The 27,163-nt window shown below is 39.5% G+C and overlaps 1 protein-coding gene across 1 annotated transcript in view; it reads right to left on the minus strand.

Moving 5' to 3' along the window:
• METAP1 (methionyl aminopeptidase 1) overlaps window positions 1-26,442 on the minus strand; it is a 58,474-nt gene extending 32,032 nt beyond the window's left edge. The window contains exon 1 of the mRNA XM_043571924.1: window positions 26,210-26,442. Coding sequence (XP_043427859.1) covers window positions 26,210-26,323 — 114 coding nt within the window. The 5' untranslated portion in view covers window positions 26,324-26,442. The remainder of the gene's footprint in view (window positions 1-26,209) is intronic.
• Window positions 26,443-27,163: the final 721 nt, after the last annotated feature.

Genomic DNA, 27,163 nt, shown 5'->3' on the forward strand with positions numbered 1-27,163 from the left:
CTAGAATTCCAAACCCAGCCAAACTGAAAATCAAGTGTCAGGGTATATAACAAGACATTTTCAGAATCTCAAAAATCTACCTCCTGTGCCATCTTTCTCAGGAAGCTATTGGAGGAGATGGTGCATAAAACATGAGAACTAACCAAGAAAGAGGATGATGTGATACAGACAAAAGAGAAGTAAAGGGCGATGCTTGAAGAGGGATATAAGGAGGACTGCTCTGAAGCAAGCCCAGGGAACAAGTTATGGCTGGAGGTCAGAGAGTTCCCAGATAAAACCGATTACATGCCAAATGTATTTAACAGTACTGAGAGGAATTCTATGAAATTGTAGAAGAGTCTGGGAATTAGTAAACGACCAAAGGATACTGTTAAAAGAACGGGAAAGAGGGAGGCCTGGCTGGCTCAGTCAGTGGAGCTATGACTCTTCATCTCAAGAGTTGTGAGTTCCAGGGGCGCCTGGGTGGCGCAGTCGGTTAAGCATCCGACTTCAGCCAGGTCACGATCTCGCGGTCCGGGAGTTCGAGCCCCGCGTCGGGCTCTGGGCTGATGGCTTGGAGCCTGGAGCCTGTTTCTGATTCTGTGTCTCCCTCTCTCTCTGCCCCTCCCCCGTTCATGCTCTGTCTCTCTCTGTCCCAAAAATAAATAAACGTTGAAAAAAAAAAATTTAATAAAAAAAGAGTTGTGAGTTCCAGCCCCAAGTTGGGGTAGAGCTTCCTTAGAAAAAAAAAAAAAATGGATAATAGGGGGCACTGGACTGGCTCAGTCAGAAAAAGAGGCCCTTGACCTCAGGGCCATGAGTTTGAGCCCCATGTTGAGTGTAGAGATTATAGATAGATAGAAAGAAAGAGAGAAAGAGAGAAAGAGAGAAAGAGAGAAAGAGAGAAAGAAAGAAAGAAAGAAAGAAAGAAAGAAAGAAAGAAAGGGATATAGAGGAAAGCAGGGAGGGGATTTGTAAGTTAGAAACATTTGTCTAGGTATGTGAAATAATTTGAATAACCAACTAAAAAGTTACAAAAAGTCGGGGCGCCTGGGTGGCTCAGTCGGTTAAGCGTCCGACTTCAGCTCAGGTCACGATCTCGTGGTCCATGAGTTCGAGCCCCGCGTCGGGCTCTGGGCTGATGGCTCAGAGCCTGCAGCCTGCTTCCGATTCTGTGTCTCCCTCTCTCTCTGCCCCTCCCCTGTTCATGCTCTGTCTCTCTCTGTCTCAAAAATAAATAAAACGTTAAAAAAAAAAATTTTTTTTTAAAGTTACAAAAAGTTATTTTAATTAATTACGGACATTTTGCCTCCATGATGTTGAGACAGTAAACATAAACCCAATCAAGAAACATCTAAATTACTTTATTGTGAGTTAAGCTTCTATACAAAATATTTTAAAACATATATAGTGCTAAAAAAAACTCTAAAGTTTAAAGTATGAATAAAATCAATATCAATATTTTATCAATAAAATCAAAATCAATATGAAAAAATCAATAGGTAACTTTAGAAAGAAAACACAGACTTTTAAAACTAGGAGAAATTTATAATTTTACAGAAGATGAATTCAAGGGGCATATGGGTGGCTCTCTCAGTTAAGTGTCCAACTCTTAATTTTGGTTCAAGTCATGATCTTGCAGTCATGAGATCGAACCCCGCATCAGGCTCTGTGCTGGTAATGGAGCCTGCTTAAAATTCCCTCTCTCCCTCTGCCCTTCCTCTGCTAACGCTCTCTCCTAAAAAAAGAGAGAGACAGAGAGAGAGAGAGAGACAGAGATGAAACCAAGTAATCTCCCACTCAATAGGACTTCTATCACACTGTAATATATGTTACATTAAACTATGAGAGATTTTTTAAATGCTATTATATAGATAACCATTTTTCAAATGAATTTTATGTTCTACAATGTAATAATTTAAAATGCTTGCTCACTGCCATATATATATATATATATATATGTCTAGACATTCAGATGCAGTTTAAAATTAAAAAGTAAACATCTTCTATGTCTAATGATACCATCTAGGTTGAATACCCACTGTATCAATTCCTTTAGTGTGATACTTAACTTTTTTTAGATCACTGAATCTTTTGAGAATCTTGGGAAAGCAATCATTCCCCTCCACAGAAAAAAAAATCCATGCACATATAAACTCATGCACACAATTCTACTCATTTATTCATATAAATACAGAATGCACATTATGACCAAAGCACTTGCAAGGTGCTAGGCATGCAGGAGTGAACAATATAGGCCTGTTCTAGACAAATATTACACGGCTAATTACACAATTACACAGTTTAAGTCATAAGGGCTAAAAAGAAAAAATACATGGTGCCGTTAAAAGAGGAAGAAGACAAAAGCTAAAGATATAGTTAGGGATCAGATTAGGTTAAGGATTCTGGTCTACTCTAATAACAGAAAGCCATTAAAGAGTTTTAAACCAAGGAATAACCTGAAAAAGACTGAATTCCTGGCATCCCTGATCTCCATCAAACCCAAAATCAAAATCCCTTTTTCTAAATAATAGCCTAAAGAATGGTCTTAAGAACTGGTTTTTAATATAGGCAGTCCTTGCTTTGCATAGTAGTACAGAGCCATAAAAATGACCAGGGCAAGCTATAACCATACAAAGAATCTTGTAAGAAATTGTAAGAAATTACAATTGTTCCATGACCTTTAAAATTTTTTGATAAAACATTAAAAAAACTCTGTCAGTTATAAATATATAGAGAACTGGGGGGTGAAGGAATAAAAGTAACACTTATGTACACTGTAATACTGAGAATTAGAGTGTTTTGTTTCTTTATTTAAAAACTTAGCAAGGGGCGCCTGGCTATCTCAGTCGATCTCAGGTCATGAGTTCGAGCCCTATGCTGAGTGTGCAGAGATTGCTTAAAAAAATAAATAAAATTTTAAAAAATTAAAAAATAAAAACTCATCAAGACTAGTTTGAACAACGTTTAGCCTTCTTCCCACTGATGACTTATGAAACGGAGTAAGCATCTTTTTGTGCTTGGCAAATTATCCGTCTCCTTTCTAGATGTGGAGCAGCTTCCAAATTTTATCCTTTGCACTTTCAAAACCTCTGAGACTTCCTTTAAAGTTTTTGTTGGTTATCGTTTCCCCTGAGACACTGTCATTCTTTTCAGCACAACCAGTTTCCTCATTTGTGTCAACAAGCTGGCCTCACAGAGGTGCTCTGACTACTCGTCTCGAGTTTCTAGAATGGTGAGCTATGCCAACATTCCCATGGTCAGCTACTTTTTCTACAACCCCATTTATGTTCTATTTAGATTTCACTTCCAGCATTATCATTTACCATTTCTTTGCTGCACTTTCATCTTTGTTGACAGATTCCTTCTTTCAATTACATTTGTAAAATATCACAGAAGTTCTCACTGAAAAACAAGAAAGCACCACAACTACAGGCTTTGCTGTCTGTCTGGATGAGAACTGAATGACGGATGCACAGTGACCAATCACAGGTTTTGAAAGAAGGGAGTGACTGGTCACCAATCAAGATGCACACCTGTGATTTACATAGTGCTCCTAGGACTGAAGAATTAGCCCTCAAGTGTGTACTTTATGTAATTACTCTGTGATGTTAGGAGACTTGGTTTCGTTTAACTAAACTATGGTAACAAAACTCATGCATATCAAAACTGCAAAATAAGATCTGCCTTTAGGGGGCACCTGGCTGGCTCAGTTGGCAGAGCGTGTGACTTGAGTTCAAGCCCCTCATTGTGCAAATAGCTTACTTAAAAAAACAAAAAAACAAAAAAAAAATCTGCCTTTATATAGTTGGCACTCTCATACAACCTATTTATAAAACCTTTCTAAATGGGTTAAGTGAACAAAAACGCTTCTGCATCACTCAACATCTTTTTTTACCCTCACAGAAGCTGACACACATTTCCGTAAGTTAAAAAAAATCTCTATCCCAACTGATTCATTTAGAGAACACAGAAGTTTACATACCAATTTGAATGGGGGCAGGAGGGAGGGGTACGTACCAATCTGAACAAGAAAGGGTAGAGGAAGAACTATCAGAGAGGAGAGGTAAAAGAAGCATTTATGTTGCCAAAAATTTAGTATATTCACCTAATTTTTTAATACTAAAAAAAATACTGCCTACTTATTACTAAGGATAATTCATAATTCATAAAGGGTTTCTAAGTAGGGACAACTCAAAACCCACAAGGCTTTGTAAAACATTCCTTTTCAAAACTAACGTTAGGGCAGTGGCTAAAATCATGGACTTTGAAATCAGACAGACTTGTATCCTAGCTTGGTCACTTATTAAGCTGTGATACTGGAGAAAAAAAAAATCTTAGTATCTCTTCAGTTCCACTTTCCTCAACTGTTATGTTGGGAAAACAATTAGGTTAAATGTGTGGCCAATAAGTGCTCAATTCTAATTGTCATCCATTTTACTTTTTCAAGCAATTTAAATTTTAACTTTGAAAAGATGATGCACCTACATATCTATCTTTAACATGTTGTCAACCCTGGCCCAAATTCCTGGCTTGTGAAAACTGATGGCAATTAGGCAGCTATTGCTTACTGTGAGCTCTGTATCTGACTAGCATCATTACTGCCCACAGAAGCTGCACAGTGGGGAAGGGGATGCAACCCAAAGTTCAAACTTGCTCCTAACATGTAGACCATCAGAGAACCCAGCCTACTGGCTCAAGGTGTCTGAGTACAACCTGGGACCAATCTCTGGCAGAATACTAAGCTATGCAACCCTTAGAAAGCCAGGCCACGAAGACAGAGTGCTCCAGGAGAAATCCTCCAATTTTGGTTCAAGAATCAGAGTTCGTGAGTTTGAGCCCCGCGTCAGGCTCTGTGCTGATGGCTCAGAGCCTGGAGCCTGCTTCAGATTCTGTGTCTCCCTCTCTCTCTGCTCCTCCCCTGATCATACGCTGTCTCTCTCTCTCTCAAAAATAAATAAAGATTTAGGGGCGCTTGGGTGGCGCAGTCGGTTAAGCGTCCGACTTCAGCCAGGTCACGATCTCGCGGTCCGTGAGTTCGAGCCCCGCGTCGGGCTCTGGGCTGATGGCTCAGAGCCTGGAGCCTGTTTCCGATTCTGTGTCTCCCTCTCTCTCTGCCCCTCGCCCGTTCATGCTCTGTCTCTCTCTGTCCCAAAAATAAATAAAAACGTTGAAAAAAAATTTAAAAAATAAATAAATAAATAAATAAATAAATAAATAAATAAATAAATAAAGATTTAAAAAAAAAAAAATCAGGACAGGGAACTCCTAATGCTCAAAGAGCATGGGTATCCACCTTCTCTCTCTTCTATCCTCTCACACCCCAGACCCCAAAGTGATCCTGAGGTGGCCATCTACTACATGAGTTTGTAGGAGTCAAAGTTCTGAGGAAGGGGCATTTTCCTTCCCTGATCAGTGCAGAGAGGGTGGGATTAAATCCTACTGCTTTTTTTTTTTTTTTTTTTTTTTTTTTTTGCCTCTGCCCTCTCGCCATTTGGCCACAGATACAGGCACAGTCATGAAGTGTGCAGCAAAGCAGGTAACTAAACCGCAGCTTACTGGCCAGAAGACAAAAAGAGAATTCCCAAAGAACCAGAAAGTACTTGCAAGTTGTTCCAGAAAGGGAACTTACAGAAAGTTGTCCATAATACAATAAACTGATGCTTGTGAGAAAAGAACTAATCAAAAATCCATCATCCAAGTCTCAGACCAAGCACTGGGTCAGAAGGCAGGTAAGAACTCATAGCCTGAATCTAACCAGATTAATAGCCTGCTAAAACAAAAATATCAACATTCTCCATAGGATCTAAACAAGACTCAAGATCTCATAATATTCAAAATCTCCAGGATACAATCTAAAATTATTTGACATATATTGGGGTGCTTGGGTGGTTCAGTCAGTTAAGCATCTGACTCTTGATTTCAGCTCAGGTCACGACCTCATGGTTCATGGGTTCGAGCCCCACATCAGGCTCTGTGCTGACAGTGCAGAGTCTGCTTGAGATTCTCTCTCTACCCCCATTCATTCACTTTGTCTTTCTCTCAAAATAAATTTTGAAAACTTTTTTTAAAAACTATTTGACATAGGGGCACCTGGGTGGCTCAGTGGGTTGAGCGTCTGACTTCAGCTCAGGTCATGATCTCAAGGTCTGTGGGCTCGAGCCCCGCGTCGGGCTCTGTGCCGACAGCTCAGAGCCTGGAGCCTCCTTCCGATCCTGTGTCTCCCTCTCTCTCTCTCTGCCCCTCCCCACTCACGCTCTGTCTCTCTATCCTTCAAAAATAAACATTAAAAAAAATTTTTTTTTAATTCAACAAGGCACGAAAAATAAATATAAAAGGCATACAGACAGGGAAGGCAGGAAGAGGGAGAGAGAGAGAGAGAGGGAGAGGGAGAGGGAGAGAGAGGGAGAGGGAGGGAGAGGGAGAGGGAGGGAGAGGGAGGGAGAGGGAGGGAGAGGGAGAGGGAGGGAGAGGGAGAGGAAGGAAGGAGGGAAGGAAGGATCCTCTTTCAAAGATGACATAATTATCTATATAAAAATACAGCAGTACCTGGGTGGCTCAGTTGGTTGAGCGTCCAGCTCTTGATTCTAGCTCAACACTAAGCATGAAGCCTGCTTAAGATTTTCTCTCTCTCTCTCCCCCCGCCCCCACCCTGCTCCTCTCCTCTCTCCTTCTGCCCCTCTCCCCCCGCTCAGGCTCTTTCTCTCTCAAATAAAAAAAAAAAATACAAATAAATAAAAAAAATTAGAAATACAAAGGAAAAAACTCCCAGAACTAAAATATCAGGGTTACAAATACAGAGTCAACACACAAAAACCCACTGTATTTCTATATACTGGCAGTATATAACTGGAAAATGACACAAGATCAATACCATTAAAAACCAGTCCTCCCAAAATTAAATAATATAAAAGCAACAAAAGCTGAACATCAGCTATAGGCTGAAAACTAGTTAATAATAAGAGATCAAATATGACCTAAATAAGTAGAGAGGTATCTTGTATGCACAGAGTGGAAAACTCAACATCTGAAAGATGTCAATTCTTCCCAAATTCATTTATAAGTTTTAACCAATTCCAATCAGGATTTTTCTTTTAGATATAAAAAAGTACAATTCTAAAATTTATACAAAAATGCAAACAAACTAGAATTGCTCAAACAATTTTGAAAAAGAAGAAAAGAATTGGAGAACTCTTACACTTTTTCTCACATTCAGGAAATAATTTTTCTATTTCTACTCTAAAAATATTAGAGACTCGTGCTGAAACCTATGAAATTCATTTTCGGCATCCATAGAAGCAATTTTTTGTATTTGATGTAATGATTTGATGTATTACTGTATTAATAGCTTTTCCTATTATTTCATGACTTCTAACTCCCTGAAATAAACTAGCTGACTATGGTAGATTATTCCTTTTTATACTGCACAATACAACTTCACAGTATTTGTTTTGCAAAGTTGTGGGCATTTTAAGTCTCTCAGTATGTATTGTTGGTATTTCTTAATTCAGGGTTTTCTTGCTGCCCTGTCTTCCCTTTCCTGTCTAACTACCATTTCAATATTAATACCAACCCTTATTACTACTGGTCAACAGGTAATAGGGAAGCTGTCATAACTTCTCTGCTTCAGAGTCTTGTCTCAAAAATACAAATTCCTGCCATCTTAATGAATAGAAAGGACCAGGTGGCAAAAATCTATAGAGGAAGGTTTCTGTCAAGCTGAGTTAGGAGGATCACTGTCCATTAGAGATAAAGGCCTGTCTAGCCTCCAGTCAACATTTGTCGATTGGAACTACCATTTGTTGAGAGCCTTTTTTGTGTGTGTGGCAGGCACCTTACATGCATTATCTCACTCAGACCTCACACTTATCCTAGGAATCGGATATTAAGATTCCCATTTCAGGGGCGCCTGGGTGGCGCAGTCGGTTAAGCGTCCGACTTCAGCCAGGTCACGATCTCGCGGTCTGTGAGTTCGAGCCCCGCGTCAGGCTCTGGGCTGATGGCTCAGAGCCTGGAGCCTGTTTCCGATTCTGTGTCTCCCTCTCTCTCTGCCCCTCCCCCGTTCATGCTCTGTCTCTCTCTGTCCCAAAAATAAATAAACGTTGAAAAAAAAAAATTAAATAAAAAAAAAAAGATTCCCATTTTACAGATGGGGAAACTAAAACAGGAAAGGGTTAAATAACTTGAACCAGCTCAAACAGCTGTTGGGCTTTCAGGTTCCAAGGTCCACTCTTTCTATGCAGCTACAAAGCTCACAGGGCAGGGCTCTGAAGAAGCGACAGCTCAGTAAAGGGGAAATAAGATGGGGCACCTGAATGGCTCAGTTGGTTAAGCAACCGACTCTTAATTTCCACTCAGGTCATGATCTCGAAGTTCATGAGTTCGAGACCCTCGTCGGACCTGGCACTGACCTCACAAAGCCTGCTTGGGATCCTCTCTCTGCCCCTCCCACCACTCGCACATGCGCACGCACTCTCTCTCTCTCTCTCTCTCTCTCTCTCTCTCTCTCTCTCAAAATAAACATTAAAAAAAAAAAAGAGCTCTCTGAGACAGGAGCAGGGAGCTGGTGCCACTCCCACCTGTGCCCAACTCTAAATGTATCTTTCAAAGCAATTAAGCTTAAATAATCAGATGCCCTCCTCTGCTCCATTCAAACCTTACCTTTCTTCAAGAGTACAGAAGATAATAATAACTGATTTTAAATACCATCTGTCCCTCAGTGGGAACTGACATTTCTAACTGCCTCTACAATTCACTTAATAATCTATTCCACTGTGATCTGTACCACTGATTTGATTCTGAGGTAAACTTTGAATAAACTAAAAGCAGCATAAATTTTTTAAAGGGATCATATTTCAAAATCCTTCTCCATCCTCACTTCATGGTGGGCAAAGTAAAACAACCCAAAATAATATATAAAGATCAACATTTAAAATACCCCTTAAGCATTCATGGAAAATTATTTTTTCATATCTGTTTTAAAAAGTCACAAGCTATGCAGTAATTACCAAGATTTAAAAATAATCATGCTTGACTCTGCTTCAGCAAAGAACACTTACAACAAGAACATACTCCTGGAAAAACACAACACGTTTTACATTTTTCAGACTACTTGGTATTCTAAAGAAGCTTATGATGCACTGGAGATCAACTCTGTCCCACATCGATTTTTCTCCCAACTGTAATGTAGCCATCATCAACTAACATTTTGAAATTTCACACATTCACTGAAAAGCAGCTCTCCACCAAATAGCCTTCTACTTTCCTCAAAGGATTTCAGAGTGCTTTATATTTAGTTCATGAAACTTACATCAAATCCCAATTTTTTAATAAGAGGACTAATAGGATTATTCTCATTAAATAAACTGGGGAACTATCTCATGAAACAGCTTAATTAGCTAAAGGCTTGTATTTCAAGATATCTGAAGATTCAAGAAAATATTCCTAAGAAACACCTCTCACCTGTATAAGTGCACCCACCTTCCCCTTACTTGCTGAGGCCATGAAGCAACCTGGTCATGACCTTCAAAAATCACTGAGGACGTCAAGAACATTCTCACATCTCCTAGTAACTCTTGATGACTGAACAGTGTTCCTTCCCTAAACCACAATCTCCCTCTTTCTCTTCTCCCATTCATTATCAGCCAAGGACCACCCAAAGCCCTGAGTGACTGCCCATTTCCTAAAAAATCAACCTCTGAATGCTTAAGTTGGCAATCTTTCCCTGCTCATCTCTGAGAAATGTACCAATGACCTAACTAGAGCTAGACTTAAAGTTCCCCAAACACACTTCCCTTTCCTTTGCACAACCTGGTCTATGTGCTCCTGACACTCACCTTTACATCTGAGTTCTCAGAAGCCTTACCTATCCCTTCAGGTCTATTTCAAATGCTACCTTCCCTATATAAATGTCCACCACACCCCACCCCACCGCCAAGCCTAACAGGTCACCTGTACTTATTTGGTGCTTGTTTGAGAGCACTTTGTCTCACTGCTTTAGTCTCCACCTATTTAACAGCACCAAAGCACTGTGTATTGATTACCTCTTATAACTAGTGGTGTCAACCTTTAGTTTTCACCCCAAGAGAATGTATTTTTTCTTTAGCACCAGCAAAGGTCTACCAGTTTTAGGAGCTGCTATGAGAGAGTATGGTTCTTAATCCTGGCTACATGAAAGAAACACCTGGAAAGCTTTTCTTTTCTGAGGACAGGCTACATAGGGGATTCTTATTTATTTCCAGGATTGTGAATCACTGGAGAGCAATAAAGTACCAACAGAATTAAGAGACCTGTGTTTTCATTTCACTGCTAGAACAAGTCTTTTCCTATTTTATTCTTATCTAGTTAATCCCAATATCCCCACCCTATTTTAGGCTCTACTGACATGTCAAATTACCAAAACAGCTTCCCAAATGGTATCCTTACCAGAACCCTCTCCTCTCTCCAATCTTTTCTTATTCCAAACCACAAACCATCCTACAAGTAGTTGCTAGAATTAACATTAAATGGTTTTCCTAATGTGAACACCTACCTACTCCTGCCTCCCTAAGAACCTATATTATCTTGTTCTTTTCTGCCCTCTCAAAACTAAAATCAATTCATGTTGATAAGGGTCTGAGTAAACAGACACACCATTCAGTGTTAATGGGTCTTGAATGATCAACTGATACCAAGAAGGCTACATGTATCAAATATAACATGTATATAAATATACAACACATATATATTCCCACACAGAAAAATACCATTTGAGCCAGTAATTCCACTTCCCTCCAAAAAATTTATATGTTTAAGTATAAATGATATACAGTTATATTAGTTTCAGGTGAACAACATACTGATGCAACAATTCTATACATTACTCAGTGCTCATCATAATATCCACTTCCAAAAACTTAGCCAAGGAAAATAACCTAACAAGCAAACATGCAATTTAAGGCTCAGTGCAGTATTGTTTATAATTGTGAAAAGCTAAAGAGAGTTTAGATATCCATCAATATAATATGATTTAAATTCTGATTCAACCATGCAAATAAATCCTACATCATTATTAAAAGTAATGGAAATAACCTTACTTACAAGCATACAAAGAATTCTACAATGTTTTAGTGTTAAAAAAAAAAAAAGTTAATTAGAAGGAAAAATGGAAAAATCCACAAATGTGTGGAAATTAAACAATGTACTCTCCTTTTTTAATGTTTTTAATTTTGAGAGACAGAGCATGAGTGGGGGAGGGGCAGAAAGAGAGGGAGACAGAGCATCCAAAGCACACTCCACGCTGAGAGCAGCTAGCCCAATGTGGCAGAACCCTCAAACCGCAGGATCATGACCTAAGCCAAAGTTGGACACTCAACCAACTGAACCATCCAGGCACCCCTAAACAATGTGCTCCTAAACAATCAATGGGTCAAAGAGAATGACACAAAGAAAATTACCAAATACCTTGAGACAAATGAGAACAAAACACAACATACCAAAATTTATGGGATGCAGGATAAGTGAAGTTTATAGCTATAAATTCATACATTAAAAAGGAAAAAAGATCTCAAATTAATTAACACTAACTTTACACCTCAGGGAACTTTAAAAAAGAACATACCTAATCTAAAGCTAGCAGAAGAAAGGAAATGATAAAGATTACAACAGATTAATAAAAGATAAAAAACAATGGTGGGGGGTAAGAATGAACACAACTAAGAGTGGAATATTTTTTAAAAGATCAACAAAATTGACAAACCCTTAGCTACTTAGAAAAAAAGAGAGAAAACTCAACTAACAATAAAGAGGGTAAATTCTCAGTGCGTTCATTCTACAAAGCCAGTGATATCCTGATACCAAAGCCAGACAAAAGACACCACAACAAATCTACAAACCAATATCCCTGATTAATATTGATGCAGGGGCGCCTGGGTGGCTCAATTGGTTGAGCGTCCGACTTCGGCTCAGGTCACGATCTCACGACTCCTGAGTTCAAGCCCCACGTCGGGTTCTGCGCTGACAGCTCAGAGCCTGGAGCCTGCTTCCGATTCTGTGTCTCCCTCTCTCTCTGCCCCCAACCTACTCACATTCTGTCTCTGTCTCTCTCGAAAATAAATAAAAAACATTAAAAAAATAAAAATAAAAAATATATTGATGCAAAAATCCTCAACAAAACATTAGCAAACCAAATCCAACAACACATTTAAAAAATTATACACCATGATGATATGGGTTCCTGGAATGCAAGGATGGTTCAACACACACAAAGTCAACTGATCAGTATATAAAATTCAACACTACATTAACAGAATGAAGGACAAAAATCAAAGTAATTATCAATTGATGCAGGAAAAACATTTGACAAGAGTCAACATGCTTTCAATGATAAAAACACTTAAGTTAGGAGCAGAAGAAACTACCTCAACATAATAAAAGCCAACAGCTAACATCACAGTCAATGGAAAAAGAGTGAAAGCTTTTCCTCTAAGACCAGAAATAACTCAAGGATGCCCACTCTCACCACTGCTATTCAACACAGTATTGGAATTCTTAGCCAGAGCAATTAAGCAAGAAAGAGAAATAAAGGGCTTCCAACTAGAAAGGAAAAGCAAAATTATCTTAGTTCACAGATGACATAATCTTATATGTAGAAAACTTCTTAAAGATTCTAAAGTGAAAAACTATTAGAACTAATACGCAAAATCAGTAAAGTTGAAGGATACAAAATCAACATGCAACAATGTTTCTATATACTAACAGTGGATAATCTGAAAAGGAAATTAACAATTCCATTTATAACATCAAAAAGAATAAAATACCTAGAAATAAATCTAACAAGGCAAGGGACTTATACACAGAAAATTACAAAACAGTGCTGAAATTAAAGGCACATACAACTGGAAAGCAGTCCTGTTTATGGACTGAAAGACTTAATACTGTTAAGATGTCAGTACTACCCAAAGCAATCTACAGATTCAACAAAATCACTATTAAAATCTCAAAAACTTATTTTGCAGAAACGAAGAGTCGTCCTAACATTCATATGGAATCTAAAGGGACCCCAAACAACCAAAACAAGTAGTTTTAAAAAGAACCAACTCAGAAGACTGACACTTCTACAAAGTGTCATACTACATACTACATACATACAGCATACGACAAAGCTACAATAATCAAAACAGTATGATACTGCCATTAAGACAAATATAGAGACAACTGGAATAGAATGGAGTCCAGAAATAAACCCCCAGATATATAGTTAAATGACCTTATTAGAGTACCAACACCACTCAATACGGAAAGGACAGTCCCTTCAATAAATGGTGTTAGGAAAACAAGAGATCCACATGCAAAAGATGAAGTTGGACCCTTATCTTACACCATATATAAAAATTAACTCAAAATTGGTTAAAGAAGTAAACATAAGGCCCAAAACCATAAAACTCAGGGGAAAAGCTTCATGACATTAGATACAATGATTTCTTGCATGTGACACCAAAAAGAAAAGGCAACACAAGCAAAAATAAAGTGGGACTACATCAAACATTAAGACTTTTGCTCATCAAAGGACACAATCAAAGGTGAAGAGGCAACCTATGGAATGGTAAAAAAGATATGCAAATCACGTATCTGATAAGGGGTGAATATCCAGAATATACAAAGACTCCTACAACCCAACTAGAAAAAAATCACATAACCTGATTTAAAAAATGGGCAAAGGACTTCAACAGACATTTCTCCAACAATGATTTTAAAAAAATAAATAAAAAGGCCAATAAGCATCTGAAAAGATGCTCAATATCACTAGTCATCAGAGAAATATAAATCAAAACCCAATGACATATCATCTCACACCCACTAGGATAAGCTACTATCAAAAAAACCTGAAAATACTGGCAGGGATTTGGAGAAGCTGGGATGTTTGTGTACTGTTGGTGGAACTGTAAACTACTATGTAAACCATACTGGGATAATGTAGCTGCTATAGAAAAGAGTATGATGGTTCCTCAAAAAATGAACATATAACTAGTTAAAGATCCAGCAATCCCTCTTCGGAATATATATCCAAAAGAATTGAAAGCAGGGTCAAAGAGACATTTGGACAGCACATTCATCAGCAGCACTGTTCTCAATAGCCAAGAGATGGGAGCAACCCAAATGTCTACCAAAGGATGAACAGACAAACAAAATGTGGTATATACACACAATGGAACACTCCGCAGCCATAAAAAGGAAGTAAATCCTGTCACTTGCTACACCATGGATGAACCTTAAGGACACTATGTTAAGTGAAATAAGCCAGTCACAAAAGGACAAATACTATGTGATTCCACTTGTATGAAGTATCTAAAATATTCAAATTCATGTATAAAGAAAGTACAATGGTGGTTAGCTAGGCTAGAAGAAGGGAGTAAAGGAGAGTTGTTATTTAATGGGTTTCAGTTCTGCAAAATGAAACATTTCTGGAGATCTGCGCAACAACAATGTAGTAGATATACTTAACACTACCAAAATTGTACACTTAAAAATGGTGACAGTGGTCGTTTGTGGGTTTTTTTACAATAAGAAAAAAAAGACATAACTTTAAAAAAAGTTAAGGGGCACCTGGGTGGCTCAGTCAGTTAAGACCGACTTGATTTCAGCTCAGGTCATGATCTCATGGTTCATAGCATCAAGCCCCATGTCAGAATCCCTGTTTGGGATTCTCTCTCCCTCTCTCTCTCTGTCCCTCCCCCTGACTCATGCAAGCTCTCTTTCAGAATAAATTTACGGAAAAAAAAAAAAAAAAAAAAAAAAAAAAGGTTAAGTTCTAAAACTGAATAGCTCTATGTAAGAGCAATGACCTCATTTTTGTTTTGAAAAAATAAAAACAGCTAACATTTGAGCATGTACTATACGCCAAGCACAGATGTAGACACTTACCATGTATCAATGCTGTTAATCCTACAACTCTAAGAGGTAGGTAATATTATCATCCCATTTTACAGATAAGAAAACTGAGACACAGACAGATTAATTAACATGTCCAAAAAACATAAAGCCAGGTTTTAAATGCAGGCCCTCTTGAGGTACTATCTATGCTCTTAACTTCTATGCAATACAAATATAAAAGTCTGGAAAGATAATTAACCAGAGTGTTAACATTCTTCTAGTATCATCATGATGGACTTTTTACTTTACATGCTTCTATTAAATTTATGCAAAGATCATGTACTGCTTTTTACAATGAAAACCAAAAGATATTTACATTTTCAAAAAATATACTTAAGGGAACAGCAAGGTCTCTGTCCCTACTAACTACTCCTACTCTTCACTACAGTAAAGCTACTCTATTTGCTATGACACAACACCTTCTCAGCTTGCATCTCTACTTCCATAAGTTCATCCTTCCCCTGGAAAGAATGTCCTCTCCTACACCCTAATGCACACCTTCTGATTCACTTTTTCACTTTCACTTATTTTTGTAATTTATCAAAATCCAGTTCTTAACTCACCTCCTTCAGGAGGTCTTCTAGGACCTGTCCTTACCTATAGCATTTTTTCACCTATTTTGTACTCCTTTAGAAAAACTGCCCTGTAGAGGTTTTATTTATGTCCCTCATATGGTCATCAGCAAAATTTCCTGAAGATCTTACTACTCCTTTTCCTAGAGACAAGGACACTCCAGGAGCATGAAACATACTTAAAGCACCCAGATCTGGATTTCTAAAGACATTCCTACCAAAAACAAGAGCTCCTTAGAGACAGGACTGATTCTATGTCTGGGATAGGGAAATTACAAGGTAAATCTGATTTGTCTTGTAGCAGAAAGCCAGGAAGCAATCAGAGACTAATGAAGGAAGGTCAAAAAGATACAGAAGTCACTTTGAAAGTGGTACCACTGACTGAATCTGAGACAATTTGAACATCAAAAAGAGTAAGGACTGTAACTTATTTTAATGCTTAATGAAGGGGAAAAAAATTCAAAGGTCCCTATACTGAAAAATGTGAAAACTCCAACAAACATTTGTGATCGTTTAAAGTGAGCGATGCATTACCGTTACATGTCTTTTTAGTAGGAATATTATAGTACGTTTTTAGGTGGAACATAATTTATTAGCCAGTTGATAAAGATAAACTCTTCCTTACAAGAAAAAAAAATCAGCTATTAAATGCCAGAATGCAGTGGGGAGGGGAATCACCATTTGCAACCCCTATTGGAATAATTATCAGACAAGCATCATTAATGGGTACTAAAACCACTAGGAGAAAGCATGTTGAAAAAAGCATATTCTCATAGTGCCAGAGGATCACCCCACAGATTACACAGTCATTGCTAAGTGAAAAATGTGTTTACAGTGGTGATCTGGTAGCACTTTAACAAAGAGATCAAGTTTAGTGGTGGGACAACCGGGTGTTCTGTGCCTCCTGATGTGATACAATACAAGGCACACAGCATCACCCAGGAGTCTTTTCAAGGGAATCTTGACATATTCCAATTAGGCCTCTGGACCTAATATCTGGCTTAAGGAAAATACAGGGGATGAAAGAACAACTTAAGGACACTATAAGGAAATAATCAAAAAATCAAGAATGTGTGACACTCTATAAGACAACTGACTAGTTTCTATAAAAGTCAGCATCATGAAATAAAGATGAGAGAACTCTTCCAAATTAAAAGAGGCTGAGAGGACAGTCAAATGCTATCTGTGAGCTTTGACAGGATTTTGATCCCAAAAATAACAAAAAGCAAAACATACAACTATTAAAGACGTGCTTAGCAAATAACTGAGAAATATGAACAGGCTTGACTATTAGACGACATTAGGGAATCCTTGTCAATTTTCTTAAATGTAATCATGGCACTGTAGTTAAGAAAGAAAAACGTCCTTGTGGTTAGAGAACGCATGCTGAATATTTAATGGCTGTGGTGTCATGTTGTCTGTGACTTATTCTCAAATGTTTCAACAAATACATACAAAAATGCAATATACACACAAGCAGACACAAAGCAAGCAAGGCACAACATTAATTTAGGTGATGAGTATACTGCAATTAGTTATAATATTCATCTTTAAATTTTTCTATGGTTTGAAACTGTTCAAAATAAAAAACTAGGGAACTTAATAAAATTGTAAAATAAAGGAAAATATAATTATTTGTCTCTAACTTTCACTTAGCACCTCCTTGTTATTTTTCTTTCTTTAAAAAAAAAAAAAAAACTTTTTTTAATGTTTATTTATTTATTTTTGAGAGTGACAGAGAGTGAGCAGGGGAGGGGCAGAGAAAGAGGGAGACAGAATCCCAAGCAGGCTCCGTGCTGTCAGCACAGAGCTCGATGTGGGGCTTGAACCCATGAACCATGAGATCATGACATGAGCCAAAACAAAGAGATGGATGCTTAACCAACTGAGCCACCCGGGGGGCCCCTCCTTGTTATTTTTCTTAAGAGAAGTATACTTGCATATAATATTAGTTTCATGTGCACAACACAATGATTCAATCACTTGTCTTTTTTAAAGTACTTCCTGTTTGTACAAGTAACTATTAAGTCCCTGAGGACAGTTAAATTTTTTCAGGTTTACAAACATACAAATAACCCAATGAATGTTGTTATTCAGAAGTAACACAAAAGACCAGATTGACAAAAATCAACATGTCTGTTAATCTCAAGTCCTAGCTAGGATATAGAACAATATAAAGTTTTGGATGATGGGAGTAGAAGTACAAGCGCATTGAAAAACAATTTGGCACCATCAAAATAAAGCTAAACACATACGTATCCTATGACTCAAGAATTTTTCTCCTGGGTATATACCCAGGAGAAACTCTTGCACACAGGCACCAAGAGCTAGGTACAAGACTATTTAAAGCAGCACTGTTTACAATAACAAAAACTTAGAACAACCCAAATTTCCATTAACAAAGAAATAAATAAACTATGATATATGAATTCATTGGAATACCATAGAGAATGAAAATGAATGAGCTAGAGCTACACACAACACGAATGAATCTTAAGACCTTAATGTTAAACGAAGACAGCAAGTTGCACAAGAATACTAGCAGTGATTTCATTTACAAAATTTTCAAAAACATCAAAAGTAAACAATGCATTATCTAAGGAATCAAACATATGGGAAAGCAAATGAATGATAAACACAAAATTCAGGATATGTAGTACCTCTTGTGTGAGGAAAGCATCGGAGCCTTCTGGTTTTACTTGTTTTACTAGTAATGTTCTTTTTAATAACTTAAGTGCTTAGGCATTTACCATGTCTTTTTTTTTTCTTTTTAGATTCTATGGATGATTTACCAGTAGTTTTTAATTCTACTCAAAATCTAACGAAAACAATTTAGCAAAGAAAAAAAAAAGATAATACTTATATATAGATCCTGACTTTAAGGTACATAAAACCTCAATTCAAAAACAATACTAAATTATTCACACAATAACTGCATTTATATTTTTCTCTGCATTTGCTTAGTAGTGAACAATGCAAAGTTATCAGTATTCAAATAATCAAACCTATCAGTAGTACCAATTAGCAAAATAACCAGGAATAAAATAAATCCCTTCACCCAAAAGTCACGTCCCACTTGAGGGAGGGAGGGGGAAGCCAAGGCAGGTCTAATGGCACTTACATTTACCTATTTTACTGAGTGATTTAACGTCATAGCTTGATGGATAAGACAAAGTAGCCTTCGGAACGTGATATAAAAGGCTGCCCTTTTGTACCTTTCATCAAGGGAAAATCATTAAAGACAGGTTTACAATATGGAGAAGTCTCTGTCTCCTCTTACTTTATTAAGGAAAATTGCTACAGTCACAATTTATCTTTTTTACCCTAACCACTAGAGGCCTGAGCTATGACCCAGATAAATGGGACACTAGCAGACCCCAGCTAACAGCGTTTTTAAGAATGCTTTCCAACAGACATGGCACAGCTCTAGTGTATCAGGAAGAAGTCCCTACTGAATTTTATGGTAAAACAGGTAAGTTACTGGAGACAAAAACAGGAGAGGATTTTTTTTTAAGTGTCAATATAATTTTCCTCGTTGTAGGTAAAATGTTGAATAGCAGACCTCTAGAGCTTATTCTAGAGGGTGTGTGTGTGTGTGTGTGTGTGTGTATGTGACTGAAACTTAATGCCTGATTAGCACCTTCCACTTCTCCCTCCTCCCGGCCCCTGGCAGCTACCATTATATTCTTTGATTCTATGAATTTGACTATTTTAGATACCTCATGTAAGTGGAATCATGTAGTGTCTGTTAACTGGCTTGTATCAGTTAATATAATGTCATGGCACACTGCAGAATCTCATTTTATAAGGCTGTATGGTATTCCACTATGTGTATATGCCACGTTTTATTTATCCATTCACCCACCCATGGACACTCTGGTTGTTTCCACAACTTAGCTATTGCGAATAGCGAGTGCTACAAGAGATATATTGCAATATATAACTCGGGGGAAGAATTACAGGGTCCCTCTCCCAGGTTTAGCTATAGCTGCCAAACATGTTGAGACAAGACACAGCTTACAGAGTGTGTTGAATTGCTCTTTATTCAAAGCCACACACAAGACTGATACTAATCAAAGAAATCAAAAGAAAAAGGTGTAATTGTTGAGCTAGGAGTACTACCTGCCCAAGCATGAATAAGCAAATGCTTCATGTTGAAACTGTGAGGTCAGGAGAGGTTCATGATCAAGCAGAAAGGGTAGTAATTATATTTATACTCCATTACATTAAATCTTTGATACGCAGAGATTCACAATAGTTGCTTTACAGAGTATGCCTGCCTATATTATATCTACTAAATGGGTTTGCTATTAATACCAAGGACAATTCCTCAGTAATTAATACAGGAGTTACCATGCCATTGCTTTTCCCTCCTAACACCTAGAGCTAAGCATGCGCTTAGCTATGTGCTTATGTGTCTGTCACGCCACCCCTGCCAATTTTACTAAGACCAAACTAAAAATTTTCTATGCCAAATAATTTTTTGTATGTCAAAAAGACTCACCAAAAAAAAAGAAAGAAAAAAAAAAAAGCGACTAAAACATCTATCCACAAACTGTATGAACAATTAAGATCACACCTACTACCAACAGCCCTTCAATCTCTAAAAAATTCATTAAAGACTTGTTCCACTTTTGATTACTTACCAAATGCTGCTTAAAAAAAAAAAAAAAAGTTTATTTATTTTTTGAGAGAGAGAGAGAGTGTGAGTTGAGGGACAGAGAGAGAGGGAGACACAGACTCCAAAGCAGGCTCCAGGCTCTGAGCTGTCAGCACAGAGGCCGACATGGGGCTCGAACCCACGAGCTGCGAGATCATGACAGGAGCCAAAGTCAGACACTTAACCGACTGAGCCACCCAGGTGCCCCAGAGGCTTGCTTTTTATAAGTTCTACTGGAATATAAGTATAACTCATGCCAAAATGCCAACACGTTTGTTTATAATATAAGCATGTCAATAAAAAGATCTCCACTGGGGCATCTGGGTGGTTCAGTCGATTAAGCATCTTGACTTTGACTCAAGTCATGATCTTATGGTTCATGAGTTCGAGCCCGAAACTGGTGGGTCTGACACTCTGGCCCAGCGCAGAGCGTGCCTGGGCTTCTCTGTCTCTCTGTCCCTCTCAAAATAAATAAATAAATAAGCTTAAAAAAAAAAAAAAGATCCCCACTGACCACCACAAAGTCTGCAAACCAACAATGATCTTTATAAGATCGATGAGCTTCATAAGAAGCTCTGATAGTTATACCCAATCACCTAACTTACAGTAGTTATCTAGGGGTGGTATGACATAATGTGAGGAATGTAAAGATAATCCCTATAAAATACAATATGGTAATATCTCCATCAATGATGAAGATGAGTCCCAGAAATACGCTGCATTATCAGGAACTTTGATACAAAAGGAGAAAGAATTTCAGAGGACAGGGTTGCATTTCAAAGATGCTGTATGTTGGAAGGGCAATTCCTTCCTTCCTTTCCAACTCCAACCCACAAGATGCTCAGCTACTCAACTTTCTTCCTGGAGACCCAGTTCATCACCTGACTTTGCCAATGCTTCTTTGAAAGAACCTACTGCAAGACTTTGTTCAAAATGTTCATAAACAGACAGGAGCACATGTGTGGGGGGTAGGCAAAATGGATGAAGGGGAGTGGGAGATACAGGCTCCCAGTCATGGAATGAATAAGGCATGGGAATAAAAGGCACAGCACAGGAAACGTAGTCAGTGATATTGTAATAGTGCCGTATAGTGACAGATGGTAGCTATATTTGTGGTAAGCACAGCCTAAAGGTACAGAGATGTTGAATCACTGTTATACACCTGAAACTAATGTAACATTGTGTGTCAACTATACTCAAACTAAAAAATTTTAAATAAAATAATAATGATGATAAGGTTCTAAATATTGAGAATTACTAAAATGTGACAGAGACACTAAGTAAGCTAAATGGGGCCAAGAAACTTGCTTGACACAGGGTTGCCACAAACGTTCAATTTAAACAAAAAACACAGTATCTGTAAAGCACAATAAAGCAACCACAATACAATTAGGTATACCTATATATACCTCCATTTCTAGCTTTTCTTTAATTTCTCTCAGCACTGGTACATACTTTTTTTAGTGTAGAGATCTTTCATTGCTTTTATTAGATTTTCCCTAGTTATTTGATTTCTTTGGGTGCTACTGTAAATAACATTATTTTATAATTTTACTTTTTGATAGCTATTATGGAGAATAAAAATTGTTTTACAGCACCTGGGTGTCTCAGTCGGTTAAATGTCCAACTCTTCATTTCGGCTCAAGTCATGATCTCATGGCTCATGAGATCAAGCCCTGTGTCAGGCTTTACGCTGGCATTGCAGAGCCTGCTTGAGATTTTCTCTCTCTCTCTCTCTCTTTCTCTCTCCTCCCCCACTTATGCACACACTTTCTTTCTCTCTCAAATAAACATTTTTTTAAAAATTGTTTTCATAATTAAAAAAATATTTTTCATAAACAAATGATACTTCTTCCTAAACATTTTTAAACTTTCCTCATAACTAAGTGTAAGGGTATTAGATGTGAGGCAATATGCATAATAAAACCACTCACTGAACACTGTGCTAAGCACTTTGCACGCTCTCTTATTCACCTTCCCCTCAGCTCCATGAAGAGGATACACCATTAGCCCTCTACTACAAATTTAAGAGAGAACTTAGCCAAGAACATAGCAGCAAAGATTCAACCCTAGGTCAGACTATATACCCAGTCTCTTTCCACTCACACTATACTATCTTTTAGTTATTGTATCTTATAAATGATTGGAAATCACTCATGTGTTCTCAGCTTGATCCTTTAACTACACACAAGGTAGCATCTGCCCTGGGCTGATATTCACTAAGGGCAAGAATGCTCTTTGCTTTCCTTCTCAGGCCCATCAACCTCTCTTCTTTCAGTTAATAAACTAAGTGCCTACCGTGTACAAGGTAGAGAAAATGAAAATAAGTAAAGCACAGCCTCCATCTTCAAAATATTCTTACAGACTCCTAGGAAGTAGAAGTAAACTCCTATACTACTATTGAAACTACTAAACTACTGGGGCGCCTCAGTGGCTCAGTTGGTTAGGCATCCAACTCTGGATTTCGGCTCTTATCATGATTTCACAGGGTTGTGGGTTTAAGCCCAGCATCGGGCTCTGTGGTGACACTGTGCAGCCTGCTTGGGATTCCCTCCCTCTCCCTCTCTCTCTGTTCCTTCCCGACTTGTGTTCTCTCTCTCCCCCTCAAAATAAAGAAACATAAAAAAAATTAAAATAAAAAATAAACTATTAAATAAAAATGGACATGCATCTATAAGGAAATGCAATCAAACATCAGAAACTCCTGAAAAGCTTGATTTTCAAGTAAAACAGATTTTACTCAAAGGACCAAAACTTTTCTTAAAATTAAGCATCTTAGAGGTGCCTGGGTGGCTCAGTCACTTAAGCATCCAACTTCAGCTCAGGTCATGATCTCACAGTTCATCCGGCTCTGTGCTGACAGCTTGGATTCTGGAGCCTGCTTCAGATTCAGTGTTTCCCTCTCTCTCTGCCCCTCCTCTGCTCTTGCTCTGTCTCTCTCTATATATCTCTGTCTCTATCTAAAAATAAATGATAAACATTAAAAAAAATTTTTAAGACAAAAAAAATTAAGCATCTTATGAGTGCCTGGCAGGCTCAGTCAGAGGAGCACGTGACTCTTGATATCAGGGTTGTAAGTTTGAGCCCCACATTAGGTGTAGAGATTACTAAAAATAAATAAACTTAAAACAAATTTAAGCATCTCAGATAAAAATATTTCTACCTTAGGCATAAAACACAGTATAACACTAAGACCTAACATCGGGAAAAAAAAAAAAGTTAGGGAGGGAGCCAAACCACAAGAGACTCTTAAAAACTGAAAATAGGGGTGCCTGGATGGCTCAGTTGGTTGAGCAACCGACTTCGGCTCAGGTCATGATCTCACATTCTGTAAGTTCGAGCCCCGTGTCAGGCTCTGTGCTGACAGCTCAGAGCCTGGAGCCTGCTTTGGATTCTGTGTCTCCCTCTCTCTCTGCCCCTCCCCCACTCATGCTCTGTTTGTCTCTCAGAAATAAACATTAAAAAAAAAAAAAAACAAACCTGAGAATAAACTGAGGGTTGATGGGGGGTGGGAGGGAGGGGAAAGTGGGTGATGGGCATTGAGGAGGGCACCTTTTGGGATGAGCACTGAGTGTTGTATGGAAACCAATTGGACAATAAATTTCATATTAAAAAAAACCTAACATCGATTAAATTTACCAATGTGCAAAATGTTTTACATACTCTTAGTATTTACTGAAGACTGAACCCTGTACTATTAATGGCCCCATTTTAAAAGGATGTAACAGAAAATAAAGAAGCTATATTATTTGCCCAAAGTCACACGGCTAGTAAATGATTAAGTCATGATTCAAATGCAGCCTCTCTATGCAGCCCTGTGATACACTTATGATTGATTCAAACACTCACTGCCCACCTACTGCATACAGAGCATCATGTTGAGAAATAAGAGGGCAGTGAACGAGACAGCTTATTCATGAAACTCACCTTCCAATTAAAAAACAGATAAATAAGAAAATAAATGAGAAAATTACAGATTGTATAAAGTATTATAAAGGAAAAAAAGAAGGGGATGTGAGGAAGTAACTGGAAAAGAAAGGCTTACTTCTGTTATGGCCTCTTGTAGTCTTGCTCTCAGCTTGTTTCCACACAAGCTGGCCAGACAGCCAGGCTGGCGACCAGAGAAGCAGACAGAAGACAGACCACTCCTAGTGAAGATGATCAGAGAAGTGGCAAGGAGAAGCCCTAGTTTCATGTTTTCATAACTGTGTTGGCATTTTTCCACAAACCCTAATGAGCCAATGTTCTTTCTACTGAATAATACCGTGCCTAAGAAAACATCACCTATGCTGGATGAATACAGTTTCACAGTACCTTTCTAAAATCTCAACAGGTAAGTGTGTGTACACATTAACTCATTTGGCATTACAAAATGCCACCTAATCTTAAACGCAATGAAAGCCACATTATTCCACACAAAGATGGTACATAATTTCCAAAAGCAAATTATTGGGTTTTAGTTTTGTTTTGTTTTAAATCCAGGTCCCACATAGGCTTCAACAAATGAGAATTTGAAAATTATTTCTAAGAAACAAAAGGACTCATACCAGGTTTAGCATGCTGAGTAGTCCTAATGCTATTTTTAGAAAGAGCAACTCTTCTCATGTGCAACTTTTTCCAAATGATATTAACAAGGTCAAGGATCATATCCTATCTAAAAACATGACCTATACAATATAGCCAGGATCTCTCATAATGGCTTATGCACAAGTATTGTGACCTGAAGGATTTATTTTACATACATCTTTAGGTTTACATAGTTTATATTGAAGATATTCATATTCTTGTATTTACTGTTCTTATATATTTGTTTCTATTCCATTCATTGATATTTTTTATATGGCAGTGTTGCACTGCACTGACAGCCTCTAAAACCAAAAAAAGTGCTTCACATTTTACCAACATTTCCATTTACTGGATAATTTGAGCTCCAGAACAACCTTGTGAAATATGTAAGTGAAAGTATCACCTTTCTTTCCCTCTGCACAGTGGGAGCTCAGAAAGGTTAGGTAACTTGACTAGTTCAAGACTGCACTGTAATTGGCAAGGACAGGGCCCTGCCCAGGCCTTCAGACTCTTTGTTCATGCTCTTGTCCCCACAGGACGCTACTAATTTAAACCTGAACTTTCACGTGTCTCTCTTCAACAAATCTGGACTGTAACTACGAGCCTTACCAGTGCTACCCTGCCAATACTCTGTTCCAATGCAACCGGAACACTAGTACTCTTCAGTAAACATAAACACCGGCACACGTTTCTGTCAAGACCCCATTCAGTGCTGGGTTTGCTCCACTGCACAAAACTTACTAAAATACACCACGGCCTTAAAGCATAACCCTTAATGGAACTGACTTTTTCCCTTAGTGGGAAATTCAGTAAATGAGAACGGTGACTCATAACGCTAACTTACGGTTTTCTAAATTAATAATTTTGGGTGCCAAAGCAAAAGAATGAATTACAGACCCCTCTCTATCCCCACGTCCAAAGTTGCTTAAGTGTCAAAGAGCGGTAGTAAAACACAAGGACACAAGTGGGGCTGGAGCTAACATTCCTCCTGTCTGCGACCCCCACCACCCCCAGGCAACCCAGTCCTCAAAACCCCAGTGGGTGTCTTCCGACCTCCAATCCCGCCGGGACCAGGGTGACTACCCAGCTCCGCAGCCCCCTGTGACCACGATCAGAGTCCTGCCGGGAGCTGTGGAGACACGCCAGAGGGGCGTGCCCCCTCCCCGGGGCGTCCCCACCTGTCTCGGGCAGCCCGCACACCTGGTAGCCCCAGCACCGGCAGGAGATGCGCGGCGGGAACCCGCCCCTAAACGCGGCGCGTTAGGACCTCCGAGCTACCCGGGACAAGTCCGCTTCCACCCCCAGCCCACATGGCCGCTGCAGACCGCGCCCGCGTCGAAGGGGCCCAGGCTCTCCGGAGGCGGGAGGGGGCGGCGGCGCTGCGGCTGGGGGTAGGAGGAAGCGCGGCAGGCGCGCCCGGGGGGTGGAAGAGGAGGAGCGCGTCCCGACCGGCCGCGAGGGCAGGCACAGAGGGAAGGAAGTCCGCCAGCGGCGGCGGCGCCGTGGGAGAGCAGGCGTCTACCTGGGAGCAGAAGTACGAGCCTTGGATGCCCAGCTTGATGCAGGTGGGACACTGGAGCTTGGCCTCGCTGCTGCAGCCGTCCGTCTCGCACACCCGCGTCTCCACAGCCGCCATGCTGCCTGGCTGCTGGAGGAGCGCCTCACTGAGGAAGAGGAGGAGGAGGAGGAGAGAGGGCAGGGGAGGGGACAGAGGCCGAGCCGGGGGAGGAGCTCGGCCTGCGGGGCCTGGGCGCGGAAGCAGAAGGAGCGCCGGGCCGGCCCAGACCACGCTGCGCGCCCCGCCCCCGCCCCGCGCGCGCAACTGGCGCCCCGCCCCGTGGCCTTCGCCCCGCCCCCGCCCGTGGCCCCCGCCTCCCAGCGCCAGTCGTGCACGTGGGGGCTGTGAGGGAGTCTGTCGGAGACCTCCTGCTCCGCGGGGTCCCACGTCTGTCCCCGGGTAGTGCGACCTCCTGGCGCCCGGCGGCTAAGGGCGCAAAGGGAGAGGCCCTTACGTCTTGCGCTGTCTGTACCTAGGGAGACAGCGCCCCGTGCCTTACTGAATGTCCCCCACACTCACAGGCGGTTGGAAAGAGCGCCGCGCTCCTCTGCGTTGGTTCGCCCGGCAGCTCCTTGGAAAAGGAAAGTAATTCTCTCTTTTAAAGTACTGTTTCTCACCGATAGTGTCTGCTCTGAGGCCTAAAGACCGCCACTCAGTCATTCACAAAAAGAGGAGCCAGAGAGCTGTCAGAAGATGGGCTGAGATTTGCATCAGGCCTCCCTCGTGCCTGATTTTTTTTCACACTCCCCCCCCCCCCATTCGCAGTGTACAATGTTAGTAATAGTGACACAACTACTAGATATTCAATAAAACAATGATTTTTTTGTATTATCCCAGTTGATTGTTTGAAAGGTGAGTAGGGAAGAATTGTTCTAATGTTGAAGCACCGGAGTTGAAAGGAGCTTTAGAGGTCAACTG

The sequence above is a fragment of the Prionailurus bengalensis genome, chromosome B1 (genome assembly GCF_016509475.1).
Source record: "Prionailurus bengalensis isolate Pbe53 chromosome B1, Fcat_Pben_1.1_paternal_pri, whole genome shotgun sequence".
Lineage (NCBI taxonomy): Eukaryota > Metazoa > Chordata > Mammalia > Carnivora > Felidae > Prionailurus > Prionailurus bengalensis.